Raw genomic sequence first — 14,975 nt, forward strand, 5'->3', positions numbered from 1 at the left:
TGCGGAACACATCATTCGGTGATAAAATCAGCATATCCAGGTTGAAGTCTCGGCTCTGCAAACTATTCAGGTACGATTCCGACAAAGGTGGTGAGTTATTACTTAGCACGCTCTGAAAGAATGACGAGAATAGATCTGCAGCAGCCCGCGGCGTCGCAGCGGTTGTGTCGTTTACATACTGTAAATTAAACTTATACCATCTTGAATCCAATGAATCAAGGAACTAATTTGTTCTGCAAGAAAACATCAAAATATTTACCCTAACACCTCCCAAACCCCCCCTTCCCCTCCCCTTCCACCCGAAACAATTCACCCCATTTTGCGATGAATAATAATAATTAATAATAAGGACGTTTTCTTTTTGGTTCTCAGAAATCAACTCAACACAAAAATTATTTACAGCGTTCACATTTGCGTTTATTTCACTTTTTCGCTTGCTCATGCGGGCGTCCTCTTTTACGTTGTTTTTTTTATTGAACTTAATTTGTTTACCATCTTCGGAAAAATTAAATAGATTCAATTTGTTTTCGTTTGTTTCAATGTTTGTTTCTTGAATCGGTGTGATGCAATACGATGATCTATGAATGCGCAGTTTTGTTTCTAAATGTCCTGACTCTAACAGTAGCAGCAAAAGATGAACTTTATGGTTTCAAGGTAAACGATTCTCGTTTTATTCGATTGTTTTTTGTTTTTCTATTAACAAACGAGAGACTACGGCTATTCAGTTATTCAGCATCAATGGAACTATTTTCTTAGTTGCGGTGAACAAGTTAGAAAAATACAATAAATCAGACATCACTGAATGGAATCGTGAGAAGTGCAGACAGATTGCGAAAGAAAGTTCTGGGAAATTTTGCTGGCCCTTTATGAGAAGGAATGTGAAGCATAATCGAGGTCAGAATTTCATGTCCATATTGCGGTGACTGGGCAAAAAGTTGAAAAGGTCGAAAGGAAAACGAGTGACTTTTTTCACTTGATTTGTTTTTTTTTTGTGTTTTTTTTTTGTCGTTTTTATTTTGTTCCGCTTACTTTTTTTAGGTAGACTAGAATCTATTCTAAGCACGGCTTGAGTGAGATACAGAATAGTGTGGATCAAGAGCTTTGAGAGGTGCTTCAGGAAATCGATATGAATTCGAGTGGATCGTTGATTTATGGGAATATTTTCGATATTTTCATCACCAGAACTTCATGGTTAGAAAATTAATGATGATAGGAAAGTGCCGAAAAGAGCAAAAAGTGTGTCACTTAGTTGATCTTTCCTTGTGAAACAGAATGTGTGTGCTCAACTTTCGAGCGAATGGTTGGATGCTTTAGTTGTATCTTTGCAGAGTTGTCAACAAATTTATCGAATTAAATAAGCTTATGACACGGACAGTTCATGATAGTTGGTTAGGAATATTTCGAACCCATTCGAGAGGTTCTCAAACAAGTTGGGGGAAATTCCCTTTCAGAATAGAGGAGAAAAATATCACAAAATCATGAACATTCAACAAAATAAAACCCGATCGGTTCAGCTCCGATTAGACAAAACTCGCATGACAAATTGGGGGGAATAAAATCCTGACAATAAATTCGTTGCAGTCACTATGATTCTAATAATTACAATTTATGTAACTGGGATACTTTGCGCTTTTTTTACTTTAAATATATCATATATTCATAACTACATAACTACGGCAAAATGATTATATAATGTTAATTGTTCGTATATAAATTAGTGCAACTAGCCTACAGTTTTTTTTTCTTCTTCTAACATAGTCAAGTGAAATGCTATTCCTACTCCTTCTCTCAGTAAAGTGTGAATATTTCGATGTTCTTTTTTTAACTTCATCATCATTCACAATAACGTACATCGGCTAATTTTTATGTAAAAAAGTAAAGCAATAAAAACAAGATTAAAGCATTCGTCTCGCTCTCGCAGCTATTTACAGGTGGATGGACTAGTGGCCCATATTTTATGTTTTGCGTTATTTTTTTTTATTTATTAGTAGTAGTAATTGATTTTTGTATGCTTCATCGATGTCCATATTTTGATTATCGGTTTTGAAGTTTAACTTCAATGCTGATCTGTATTTTGCGCTCATTGCCCTAACTAAGTTCTATTTCCGCAAATAAAATGTACAACTTTTAAAATTTGATCGTATAATTTTGTTTAAAAAGATAAATAATTTGCTCCACTCTTTTGTTACAATGAGCGCCTGGAATGACCTTCCCGAGGTTCGTTTTCAAGGATGAGAGAAGTTTGCATTTGTTACATTAAATAATAGAAAAAATAATAATTCCAATAATGAATAAAATAATAATTATAATAATATTAAAACAGTGGCCATCTTTCGATTAGTTTTCTTCTTCTTGTTGTTTTCCCTTTTTTTTTGCTTAAAACTGATCTTACTAACGTAGAAAGAAAGCCTAGTATGCTCGATTGTTGTTGCTACCATTCATGCCGTACGTGTGAATCGATCTGGAAAGAAAGAAAGAAGAAATATAAGGTCAAAAACATTTTTTCAAACAGATTTTCATAAATTTAATTTTTTGATGCCAATTGATGATAATTTAAAAAAAAAATTAGGAACTTCTCTTCTTGATCTGAAAAAAAAATCTTTATTCTTAACTCACAACCAAGGTTGCCGAAAAATATTCTGACTTTCTGTCTTTTACCCAAGAATTCTGTGATGCTATTTCCATGATTGAAAAGTCATTTAAAATGGATCTTTTTTACATTTTACTTCAAAAAATCAATTAACTTTACCAATCTGATCATTTTTTTTTAATTCAAGATAAGAAATCAAAAATTTAAAGGACACAGATTCTGTGTTAAAAATTTACTCAAAATAACTGTGAAATTATAGATTTTTCTATAATTTCGGCAACCTTGCTCAAAAGGTCCAATGTCAAATTCTCAATTTTTTATTTAATATTCTCAATTGGTGATTAATATTCTGAATTTTTTATTTTTCTTAAATGCTCGACTCTCAACTCTCAAAGCCAAGCTCTAAATTTTCGATTTTCAACGTCATTTCAAGATTTTTATTTCTCAATTCTGTACTCTCAATCCTCAGTAAATATTTCTAAGTTTCCAACGTTTTGACCCTCATTGGATCTTATTTAGGGCCGACTGTCTTGTTTAGATCGACTCAGTAATTTTTCGCTCTTGAAAAAGGTTCAAAAAGTATTAAAACGTTGAAATCGTAAAATAATTCGTCATTTTCGATAGATACAAGACTATAGATGGGCTTGTGATATAGCTCAGTTAGCAAGCCAGTAAGTTGCCTCCTGAGTCGATGTCCGTGAGTTCGAGCCCAAGAGTAAACATCTAACACATCTGTACCGGACAAATTTTATATAATAAGGCCGGAACGAATATCAGTCTCATCACATTCTTCCTCTTTCGAAATTTCCAAAAAAAAAACCCGAAGAGGGGAATACATAAAGTTTGAAGTATTTTATTGAAAATTCGAAAAATTTATCAAATTTCCGAAAAATTACAAGAGCGAGAAAAACAAATTGTTAGAGATGATACATAGCACATTTTAATGTTTTTATATAATTCAATTTTTGGTAAAAAATTACTCGATTTTCAAGTTTTGTGCAATGATACAGTATGCAATTTTGTTGCATACAAGGTTTCTTGCAATTTATTCTGGTATATTAGTTTTTTGCATTATTTTTTATTATCCAAGTATGTGCATTTGTTTGCATTTTCCGGTCAAAATAACACAAGAAACTTCCGGACAATCGATTCGCACATCAGAATTCTTTAGAAGCTTCCACATTTGGACATTCGATGGGATTTTTTTGTAGAGGCGCTGCCCTAGAATATTCAATGCAATGTCGGTTGGTCCAGAACAAATAAATTGAAAAAAAGGTTTTAAAAACATGTTGAAATATTTTGATAAACAAACCTCTGTTGTGTTGTGAGCATACTTGGTTGAATGATTCAACTGAATCAAAGCAATAGAAAGATTCCTTACCGTGGTTGAATTAAAAGGAATCTGAGTTTTGAGATAAATTTCTTGACCGTACAGCCATACGAAAAATTTCGCCGCACCCCATTTCTCGTTCGTAAGCTTTTGTAAACATGAAGCTACGTCATCGTGAATCGACGCATAAGAGCAAGTTCACTGGTGTTTTGAAAAAGTGGTAGAAATTTTGACACTTACGGCACATTTTGAAAATTTTGCCATGCAAAAACATTTTCAAGATCTGTGGCCTTCTAGTTTTTTTTACAACACGTGTTGTATTTTCGCATGCTGTGATGCAAAAATAGCAATATTTTTATCACATACGGCAGAAATAGAAACAGTGTTGTAAAAAAATACAACGCCTCAAGATCTTGAAAACATTTTTGCATGGTAAATTTTTCAAAATGTCAAAATTTCTACCACTTTTTCCCAACACCAGTGAACTTGCTCTAATCGTCACATAACCAAAAACAAGGCTGTAGACCACGGTTTTTTTCAAAATTCAGTGACATGAGAAATAAAAATCAGGATGCATGGTTTGACGGAAATTTCGGTCGAACTGAGGACCTTTTTTTGGCCATCAATCCTCATTTTGACCTCAACTAATGTCTTTAATGCAGTTCCATACCACTCATTTTTCATCATATTCACAAAAACTAGGGAAAAAAGGAGGCTTATCAGGTTATCATGTTGTGCCTCCAAAAATCAGGCGAATCGAGAAAAATCAGGCACATTGGCAACACTACTGTAGACCAAAAAATTCTCGAAAGAATATTGTTCAATTCTCCATTCTCGATCTAAGCACCCCATTTTTTTTGTTCTCAACTCTCAGTACTAAATCATTAGTTCTCAATGTCCAAATGTCAATTCTCATTTTTCTATATTTGGCCTCAATGGTTTCATCGACATTTTTAGATAACATACATATAATCGATTCATTATTCTGCCTTAATTTCAATTCATAATTGACTATACTCAGTTTAATACTTCCAAATATTCATTCCAATTCACTTTTCTTCATCCGCAATTCTCAAATATCGTGTTCTAAATTTGCTGTTTTTATAAGCTAAACCCTTCATTTCATATTTTTTATTTTCCTTACAATAATGTTATGCACTTTGAAATGATTTCTATATCAACAAAAATCAGACATAATAATAAAGATTTATCACTTTTTTTCGTACAAAATCTGTTGATAGTTTGTAACTTTATGAAACGCAGGGTTAAGTTCCATTTTTTTTCCTTCCATTTTAATATTTTAACAAAGTTCAGAGTTCTGAGCACTGAGTTCTTAGTTACAAAGTTACAAAGTCTAGTGAGATCTGAGTCTTAATTTTGAATTCCATGTTCTGAGTAACGTGTTTTAGGATTTTCGTTCCGAGTTCTGAATCCTGAGCTTGAATTCTGAGTTCGTGAGTTTTATTTAAGTGCTAAGTTTTAAGTTCAAAATTCTTAACATTCATGCTTTTAAGTATTAAGTTCCGGATTGGGAGTTCTGAGTTTCAATTCTGAGCTCTATTTAAATGCAGAGTTCACATTTCTGAGTGCTATTTATGTTCTTAGTTCAATGGTTTGAGTCAAATGTCTCAAGTCTAAGGTTGTCATATTCCGGACAAATCCTTTCAATTTAATCAAAAACCCTGGCTGACTATTAGGCCTCCAACCAAGGTTGTCGAGACCTCAAAAAGAACTGCATTATCACAGAGTTTTGAGCAAAATTTCGTCACAGAATTTGTGTCACAGATCACAGAATGAAAATTTTCACAGAATTCACAGGTTTTTCTAAAATTTGTACAAATTTTTAAAATTATAAATTTTTTTGAACCTTTCGACTTTTTTCCTGACTATATTTCATGCTAACAAGGTCACGTAAATTGATATTTTCTTTTCAAGCTGTAAGCAGTTTCCAATTTGTTGATGTTTCACATGATTTCCCATTGAACTTCATAAAAATATAGCCTCGCAGAAAACTGTCACAGAATTTTAGGTTCAAATAACAGAATTCGAGAATTCGTTTCCTTCCAACACAATTTTTTTTTATAAAATGAATAAATCCGGGCTTTATGAAATAAAATCCGGGGTCGAACTGTTCTCAAATGTTGTATTGAATATCCGGGAAAACCAGGATAAAACCTGGCAATCTGGCAACTTTACTTTAGTCTAAGGCCGATGACATAGTGAATGCGATGCGATGCGAAACGGCGAATGCGATTCAATGCAGCGAACCACATTTGATGAAAATGTATGTGAATCGCTTAAACCTGACATACTCAACGCGGCGAAGCAGATGTCAATTTGTTCCGCCGCTCGAGTTCGCATTGGCCGCGTTCGCCAATTCGCATCGCATCCCCCTTACTATATGTCATCGGCCTAAGGCTGCCAGATTGCCCAGTTTTATCTGGATTTGCCCGGATATTTAATACTAAATTTAAAAACAGTCCGGCCCGGCCCGGTTGCCCGCATTTCATTGAAAAATGCCTGGATTTTGCCAGGATTTATTCACTTTATTTGGCAAATTAAACAAATAAACACCTCCAAATCGAACTTTTTTAGCAAGTTTTTTAAAAATAATCATGAAAGGTTTTTTTGGAAGCCTAAAATACGGTTCAAAATCTATTGATAAGTTTTGATTAAAAAAAAATTTTCATTTTTTTTCTTGATTTTTGTTGAGGAATTTCTGAGTTTTGAGAAATTTTGCTCGGTATTGCCCGAATTTATGGTCATCACTTTAAAATCGAATGCCTGGAATTTGCCAGGTTTTAAATGAAAATTGCCCTGTTTGTCCGGCCCGGATACGTGCTGCAAAAATTCTGGCAACCTTACTCTAGTCCCTCGTTTTAGTTTCAAATTCAGATTTCTGAATTCTAGATATTTCAGAAAAGAGGTACGTATGCCGATTACTGTGGTCTGTGTTATCTTAATTACGATTCCCTATTTTCGGTTGAGCTCTGAGTTATGAATCTTCGAGCTTCGACTTCTAAAATTCCAAATCTGAACAATAGGATCTCGGTATCGATTTTTCGACTGTTTAATAAGCTTTTTGGGGGAAAATTTCCAACGTTTCGATCCTTATAAGATCATCATTAGGGACTGTCATTTTATTATATTTTTGGATAATAATTTTTGGATATTTTCGGTCTGAGATTTTAATCAAACAACTTTTTATTTGAAATGCCCGACGATTCGACCATTTTTTGTGGTCTTTCTCAAGGTAATTGTCTGTCCCTTGAGAAAGACCACAAAAAATGGTCGAAACGTCGGGTGTTTCAAATAAAAAGTTGTTTGATTAAAATCTCAGACCGAAAAAAGCCAAAAATTGTTATCCAAAAACATCTTCCCGGTCGAAAACATAAATCTTATTTTAATATACACTGCCGGCCAAAAGTTTGGGATCACCCACTAAAAAACATGCAAATTTTGATCGTTCATATCTCAGCCGTCTTAAGACGTATTGAAAATCTTCTGATCTCATTTGAAAGATAATGAGCAATAGCTATCTCGGAGGTATTTTGCCCAAATATAATGTTTTAGTTTTGAACTTAAAACTTAACCTAAAGTTAGAACATTTTCAAAAAATCGCACTCAATATTCAAAGCCGATCATCTCGGGATAGGGTGGACCAAATCTCAAAATTTGAGTGGCATTAGAATTCCTGTTCTTTACTTCTCAAAACACAATCAAAAAATTTTGTGAAAAAATTCAAAAACGTATTTTTAATTAATAAAATAGACACTTGAGTTATCGTCCAAAAGTTTGGGATCACCTCTTTGTATGGTGAGTTTGGGATCATTCTTATAAAAACATGCTAATTTATTTTATTCATATCTTTCTCATCTAACATCGTATTGCAGATCTGAAGGGTTCATTTGGAAGCTAAGGAATTGTTGTTTTTTAATAAATTCATTCAAAAATTATATTTTAAGGTGAGAACTATTAAAAAAATCTGGGAACTTTCAAAAAAACAATAAATTTCAGGTGATTTTTTTATGGTTAACACTTCAAAATATAATTTTTGAATGAATTTATTAAAAAACAACAATTCCTTAGCTTCCAAATGAACCCTTCAGATCTGCAATACGATGTTAGATGAGAAAGATATGAATAAAATAAATTAGCATGTTTTTATAAGAATGATCCCAAACTCACCATACAAAGAGGTGATCCCAAACTTTTGGACGATAACTCAAGTGTCTATTTTATTAATTAAAAACACGTTTTTGAATTTTTTCACAAAATTTTTTGATTGTGTTTTGAGAAGTAAAGAACAGGAATTCTAATGCCACTCAAATTTTGAGATTTGGTCCACCCTATCCCGAGATGATCGGCTTTGAATATTGAGTGCGATTTTTTGAAAATGTTCTAACTTTAGGTTAAGTTTTAAGTTCAAAACTAAAACATTATATTTGGGCAGAATACCTCCGAGATAGCTATTGCTCATTATCTTTCAAATGAGATCAGAAGATTTTCAATATGTCCTAAGACGGCTGAGATATGAACGATCAAAATTTGCATGTTTTTTAGTGGGTGATCCCAAACTTTTGGCCGGCAGTGTATGTTAACACAGTTTTATAAATCAGTTCACAAAAAAGACATCGATAACATACATTCCACTTACGGAAATATTTTTCGAACAATATGCACATAAGAAAAGTTAAATCACAACATAAATACACAAATACAGGAACACAAACCCAGAAACACACCACCTTACACAAACTCGTCATGATCAGATAAAAAAAACAGTTGAAAAGTGAAAAATTAAACTGCGTGACAACTAGATGCTGGTGAATAAAAATCCAAAAATTGTATGACAAAACGGTTATTCAACCGCAAAACTTCGTACACAGTAAATTAAAAAACAACATTTATTGCAACAATACCCATATTTATTTGAAAAATATTGTAACAGATATACAAGACAGCATTATCTGATCAGCCGAATCAATCCAAAGCAAAAAGACGATATTTTTTCGGTAAAAAATTTTATAGTAAGTGAACTGATTTATAAAACTGTGTTAACATATAAGAAAATTACAATCCCTGATGATGATCCTATAAGGATCAAAACGTTGGATCTTAAATAAATAATCGTCTTTGCTATTTAAATTGAAAAAAAACAGAAAAATTTAAAAAAAAATATGAGAAAAAAAAATGAAAAAAATTAAAATAAAACTAAAAAAAAGTCAAAAAATATATGTATAAAAGTTTAAAAAAAAAACAAAAACAATGTTAAGTTTCGACATCAAAGCCTTGAGTTCTAAGTTCCAAACTCTGAAGTCTGATCAATCCAGAGATATTAATTTTAAGGTCTGAGTTTTGGGTTCTGATTTTCAAATCCAGAATTCTGAGTTCCTTATATTGGTTTTTAAGATTTGAGCTCTGAGTTCTGAATTCATAGTTCTGTATGATTTTATGGTTAAGTTCACCACCGTTTAGTTTAATTCATTTTTGTAAATTTATTTTCGGCATATCGGAGAAAATATATATTCTTGGAGAAAGAAAACCAGAATTGAAAATTGATAAAGATGAATAGAAAAGTTAGGAGAAAATTAACAGATGTTAAAAAGAACTAAAGAGCATTTTTACGCAAAAAACTTATTAACGTACACCATACTTTAACCAGCAACATTTAATTATTTAGGAGAAGTAGGACCGGGATAGAGGTGGCACTACATTAACCTATACACGTGTACGTTAGTAAGTTTTCCTCGCAAAAATGCTTTTCGCTCTTTTCAACATCTGTAAAAAATTTTCCTAACTTTTCTATCCATCTTTAACAATTTTCAATTCTGATATTTTTTCTCCAAAAATATACATTTTCACCGATATTCCGGAAATAAGTTTACAGAATTTTAAGTTTTGTATTCTAAGTTCTGCTGAGTTTAAAATTGTTAGTTCTAAATTCTGGGTTCTGAGATTTGAGGCTCTTGAATTCTATGTTTGTAGGTTTGTATTATAAATTTCGTGGTATGAATTCTGAGTTCAGAAATTTTTTTTTATCGGAGTCTGTACCAGAGGATGAAGAATTAGTATTAGTTTAAATTCTCTTTAGTAAACTTATACCGACCAAACATTTTTATAGGTATATTTTTAAACAAACTTTGTTATACGTTTCATATAGGTACATTATAAAATCATCGCATAAAACCTGAAAAACACCATTTACCTACCAAAGTGGAGGCGATGTTCATATTTTTAACTTTTGACCAGAGCGATAAGAATTATACAAATTGAACGATATTCAACACCTTATACGTACATCCTGAAAGTATGCGAGACAGCGCAAGTTTTGCTGTCAATATTTGCTGCTTCCTTATTGGACAATTTTTCCAAATGAACCAACTGATTTTGAGCAATCTGGTTGCACTGCTAATCAAAGAGAAAAACGTGGTTGTTTTCTCACTTGAATCCCGCGCGGGAAAACAATTTGCAAACATGGCGGACTTTTTATCATGTCCGATTTATACCGACTTTAAGTTACAATTTTCACGATCGTTTACTTTTTTGGTAGGAATTGCTATCATTCCTAATGCCATTTTATGTTTGCTGGGTAAAGTTCAGAACCCTGAGCTTGAATTTTTTATTTCTGAGTTCTCATATTTGAGTTCTGAGCCCAGATATCAGAATTTTATGTTGAATATTTTGGACCATTTCGATTTGATATATATTAATTCTTATTTTTGAATAAGTTCAGAGAACCTAATTATAAGTTAACTTTTAAAAAAATTGAGTTCTGAGCTTCAAATTTAAATTAAGACTCCTCCAACCTATTCGAGATTTTTATTTTACTCTAAGCGTATTCTAGCTTGGAAACAAATTTTTTCTCCTGCTTTTGGATTTTGGTTACAGGGTTTTGATTTTTTCAATTTTTTTAACTTCATTCAGTATATATTTCAAACAATTTGAATGCGTCAAACATTAAATTAGCGATTATATATCCAAAAATATAAAAATAACTAATTTTGTGTGATATTTTAACAATTCAAGCTATTAAAAAAACAATTTCGTTTTTGCCGTTAATTTCGTAGTTAGAGGTCAATATAGTTATTTCCCTTGGAGAATTTTTTTTCTCTCATAGAATTCATAGTTCATGCAGTAGAGGTTTAAATTTCTTAATTCTTTATTTTTCAAATTCCTTAAAGAGTTTCAAATTAAGAGTTCTGATTTATGAATTACCAAATTTTCACAATCAATATTTTTGTTGCGGATTAGCCTCGCGACAGAGTTTCGAACGCAATATAAACACCCTTTTTAGCTTGATTTTGATCAGCTTAAAAGCTACAAACAAATTTTATTTTTAATTATTTTTTCAGAAAGTTAATATGAAAAGGACTTACATTTTAGTGTTTTAACTGAATTCTTCAATTGCAATAGATATCGGGTTGTAATTCCACGGTTTTACTCTAATAATTCGACCACGTTTGGCTCTTCCTCACTTTTATTATTTCCGTTCGATGACAGCTCTTCGTTGTGCACCCTCACCAATTCTGCTTGGTTTTGCATGGTTGCCAGTTCCGTTTTTAGCTGAGCCGTTGCTCGAATCGGAGGGTCGACGGATGTACAGTTGGCCTCAACAATCTCCCCCCCGTAAGACGATGTTGTTCCTCCACCAATCTCGTCCTTACACTCGTCCACGACGTCGATCACGGCCAGATTCCCCACAGCTCGACGCATTTTTCCTGAATTGGTTTGAACCACCGCCTGTCTGGCAACCTTGTCTTTTCCAAGAGTGACCTCGATAATCTTTCCTCGGACCCAACTGTTTCGTTGTTTTCCGTCAGCAACGAAGACAAGATCACCAACCTCGATGGGTTTCGTGTTGTTAAACCACTTGGTGCGTCTGGCGATGGTTGGAAGGTACTCCCTTAACCATCTTCTCCAGAACCCGTCTAAAATATGTTGTGCTAGATTCCAGCTGCTCCGTAGACACTCAAGGGCACTGGTGGAATCCTTCGGTGGTTGTTTGACTCCGGTTGAGCTACCAAGAAGGAAATGGTTTGGTGTTAAGGCCTCATCTGTCGCACCGTTCAGTGGTATGTACGTCAACGGCCGGCTATTTATCATGCTCTCGGCTTCCAAGATGATTGTTTCAAACGTCTCGTCATCAGGGACTCTAGGAATGTCATGAAAGGCACGGATCGCACTAGGCGCTCCCAGACTCCGCCTGTGTGAGGTGCTGCTGGTGGGTTGAAGTACCATTTGGTGTTGGTGTTAGTAAATGTCTCCGCGCATCTTTGGTTGATGTTGTTAAGTTGACGTTGCAGCTCATTAGCGGCTCCTCTAAAGTTTGTGCCATTATCGGTATATATTTCGGCTGGAGCACCACGTCGAGCTATAAAGCGGCGTATGCAGAATTTACAGGAGACAGTGGAGAGGCTGTGGGCGACTTCGAGATGGATAGCCCTGGTTGTAAAGCATGTGAAGAGCGCTACCCAGCGCTTCACATGCGATCGACCAACCCTAACCAGGATTGGTCCAAAATAATCCAGACCAACGTAGGTGAAAGGTCGCTGGAACGCTACGAGCCGAGCCTTCGGTAAAGGAGCCATCATCGGTTGCATCGGGGAACTGCCGTAGACCTTGCACCATTGACAACGGGAACCTACAGTGCGTATCAGCTTCCGAAGTCCCGTTATGTAGAAAAGCTGGCGGATCTCGTTGAAAACAGTTTCGGCATTTCGATGCAAGTAGCGGCGGTGATAGTAATCTACAAGAAGGAACGTTATAGGATGGTTTTTGGCTAGGATTATAGGACACTTAGCTTCGATCGGCAAGTTGGGGGCGGCGCCGATACGACCGTCCATTCTGACCAATCCCTCTTCATCGATGTAAGCTGATAATTTGTATAGCGGACTGGTGATCGGCACCACCCCCGCAGGCTTTTTATTTTGGACTCTCCGTAATGCGACCATTTCCTCTGGAAACGATTCTCGTTGGATAATCTGCAGTAATACCATTTCAGCTTGGCGTAGATACTTTTGGTCGAGAAGTTCTAGAGACTTCGGTTCGTTTGATGTTTCGCTGCGACTTCGCGGGGTGCCAAATCGAAATGCATAAGCGATTGTTCGTTGCATTCTCTCCCACTTGTGGAATCGGTGAACGTCAATTAGTTTCTCGTCGGTTTTCTTTGCATGAAAGTGACTTGAGCGCAATTCTTCATTCCCGTTTGCTGGATTCCATTTTTGTTCTGGCCACGAATCTTCGCTGCCCCAGAGGAAATCTGGTCCACGCAACCATCTGCTCTCGGCTTCAAAGCATGGTCCCCGACCCCATTTGGTGGCTTCGTCTGCTACGTTGCTGCGAGAAGGTACCCATTTCCATTCCATGATGTTTGTTGATGTTAAAATTTCTCCAATCCTACACGCCACGTATGAATGATACTTGCGTGTATCAGAATGAATCCAGTGGAGCACTGTCGCTGAGTCGGTCCAGAAAAACCGTTCAGTTATTGGTATTTGATGGTTTTTTTGTATGAAATCTGCTAGTCGTGTTCCCAACACTGCTGACTGTAGTTCGAGCCTTGGGATGGACAGCGTTTTAACAGGGGCGACCTTAGATTTCCCACCCACTAGGGAACACCGAATTACGCCTCCGTCGGTGTAGCGAAAATAGGCGACACAAGCGTATGCCTCTTCGCTGGCGTCGACAAGCACATGGAGTTGGATTGGTTTGCAAAGCTCGGGGACAGCCGCCCCGAAGTAGGATCTTGGAATATGAATGTTACCCAATCCAGAGAACAAATTGGTCCATCGTTTCCAGTTAGAGAATATTTCATCATTTACTTCGTCGTCCCAGTTACATCCAGTTTTCCACAGTTTTTGTATGATTATTTTTCCTTGAATTATGAATGCGGCCAGCAATCCGAGTGGGTCATATATGGTCATTATTATTCATTTCCTCATTCCAATTTTAGTGATACTAATCCATATTTTTTACAAAAGGTTCTCAATTTAAAGTTGAAATTTCGGATATTCAAATCCTCGCTTTGTTCCAAATAAAACGTAAGCATTTGAATTCACTTGAATACAGACAAAATTTATTAAAAATTGATTAAAAAATTGAAAATATTTTGAATAGATAAACCAAAATAACAAAACTTTAAGAAACGTTGTACTCCGTTTTCAAATTTTTTGTTCATTGGCCAAAACTCAACTTTTTGCTCCAAATGTACAATACGTTATCATAGAATAAGTATTTAAGAATATAAGTTTTAATGAACTTACCGCCAAATACATTGACTGCACCTGGAATGAAAAATAAATAAACACACATTAGTATACGAAATTTTGCTTGAAGGCTGTATTTAATATGATCAAAAAAAACCACCATAATCGGTTGTCATCCAATTAATACTTAAAGAAAACACCCAATCACAAAAAAAAACAAGAATCCCATAATCGGAACTCATTTCACACCAGCTTCAAAATACCCTCGAGTTAACTAGCATGTCAAAAGATTATCGCTAGGAGCTAACCAGGCGGCAGCTCTTTGATTTTCGGCGTTTTTTTTTCGCCTCGACTGGACTAGGTTAGAGTTCTAAAATTTCCTTTCCGATTCCCTCGACTTCAAACCTCAGTGCCCAGTCCAAGAGGTTTAAAATAAATTAACAAGAGTGTAAATATTTACCCCACAAACTAGTGCCATGCGAGTGGGAAATACTTAATAATGATTGTTTGGAGAGACAAACAGAAACACACTGCGCCGAGTCGTCGAGTTTGCTTGTTGAAGGTTCTTTCTTTTGAAAAAAAAAATAAAAGTTCTTCCCTGCAGTGTGTTTTTCTATGGAAAGAAACGTGCGACAGAGAAACGCAAACAGATCGCACGCCTCATGAGCAGAAAAAACCCTCGGGACGGCAATATCTCACGGCTCTTTTGGAGAGAGAGAAAAGTTTTGTAATTTATGATCCGAAAGAATGTTGTGCCGAATAAATTTACAACAACCCCATCCAGGTATGATAACCAGAGTTGCCAACTGATTTTTAAAATAGAAAAGTCTGAAAGATTTTGAAAAAA

General features: G+C 35.0%; 1 protein-coding gene across 2 annotated transcripts in view; it reads right to left on the minus strand.

The window, feature by feature from the left end:
• Nucleotides 1-977: 977 nt before the first annotated feature.
• LOC129747684 (protein drumstick) overlaps nucleotides 978-14,975 on the minus strand; it is a 72,791-nt gene continuing 58,793 nt past the window's right edge. For both annotated transcript variants that reach the window (XM_055741997.1, XM_055741998.1), the window contains exons 3-4: nucleotides 14,186-14,206; nucleotides 978-2,461 (exon numbers count right to left, since the gene is read on the minus strand). In XM_055741997.1, the coding sequence (XP_055597972.1) occupies nucleotides 2,410-2,461; nucleotides 14,186-14,206 (73 nt within the window). In that variant the 3' untranslated portion in view covers nucleotides 978-2,409. The remainder of the gene's footprint in view (nucleotides 2,462-14,185; nucleotides 14,207-14,975) is intronic.

The sequence above is a fragment of the Uranotaenia lowii genome, chromosome 2 (assembly GCF_029784155.1).
Source record: "Uranotaenia lowii strain MFRU-FL chromosome 2, ASM2978415v1, whole genome shotgun sequence".
NCBI classification, from domain to species: Eukaryota; Metazoa; Arthropoda; class Insecta; order Diptera; family Culicidae; genus Uranotaenia; species Uranotaenia lowii.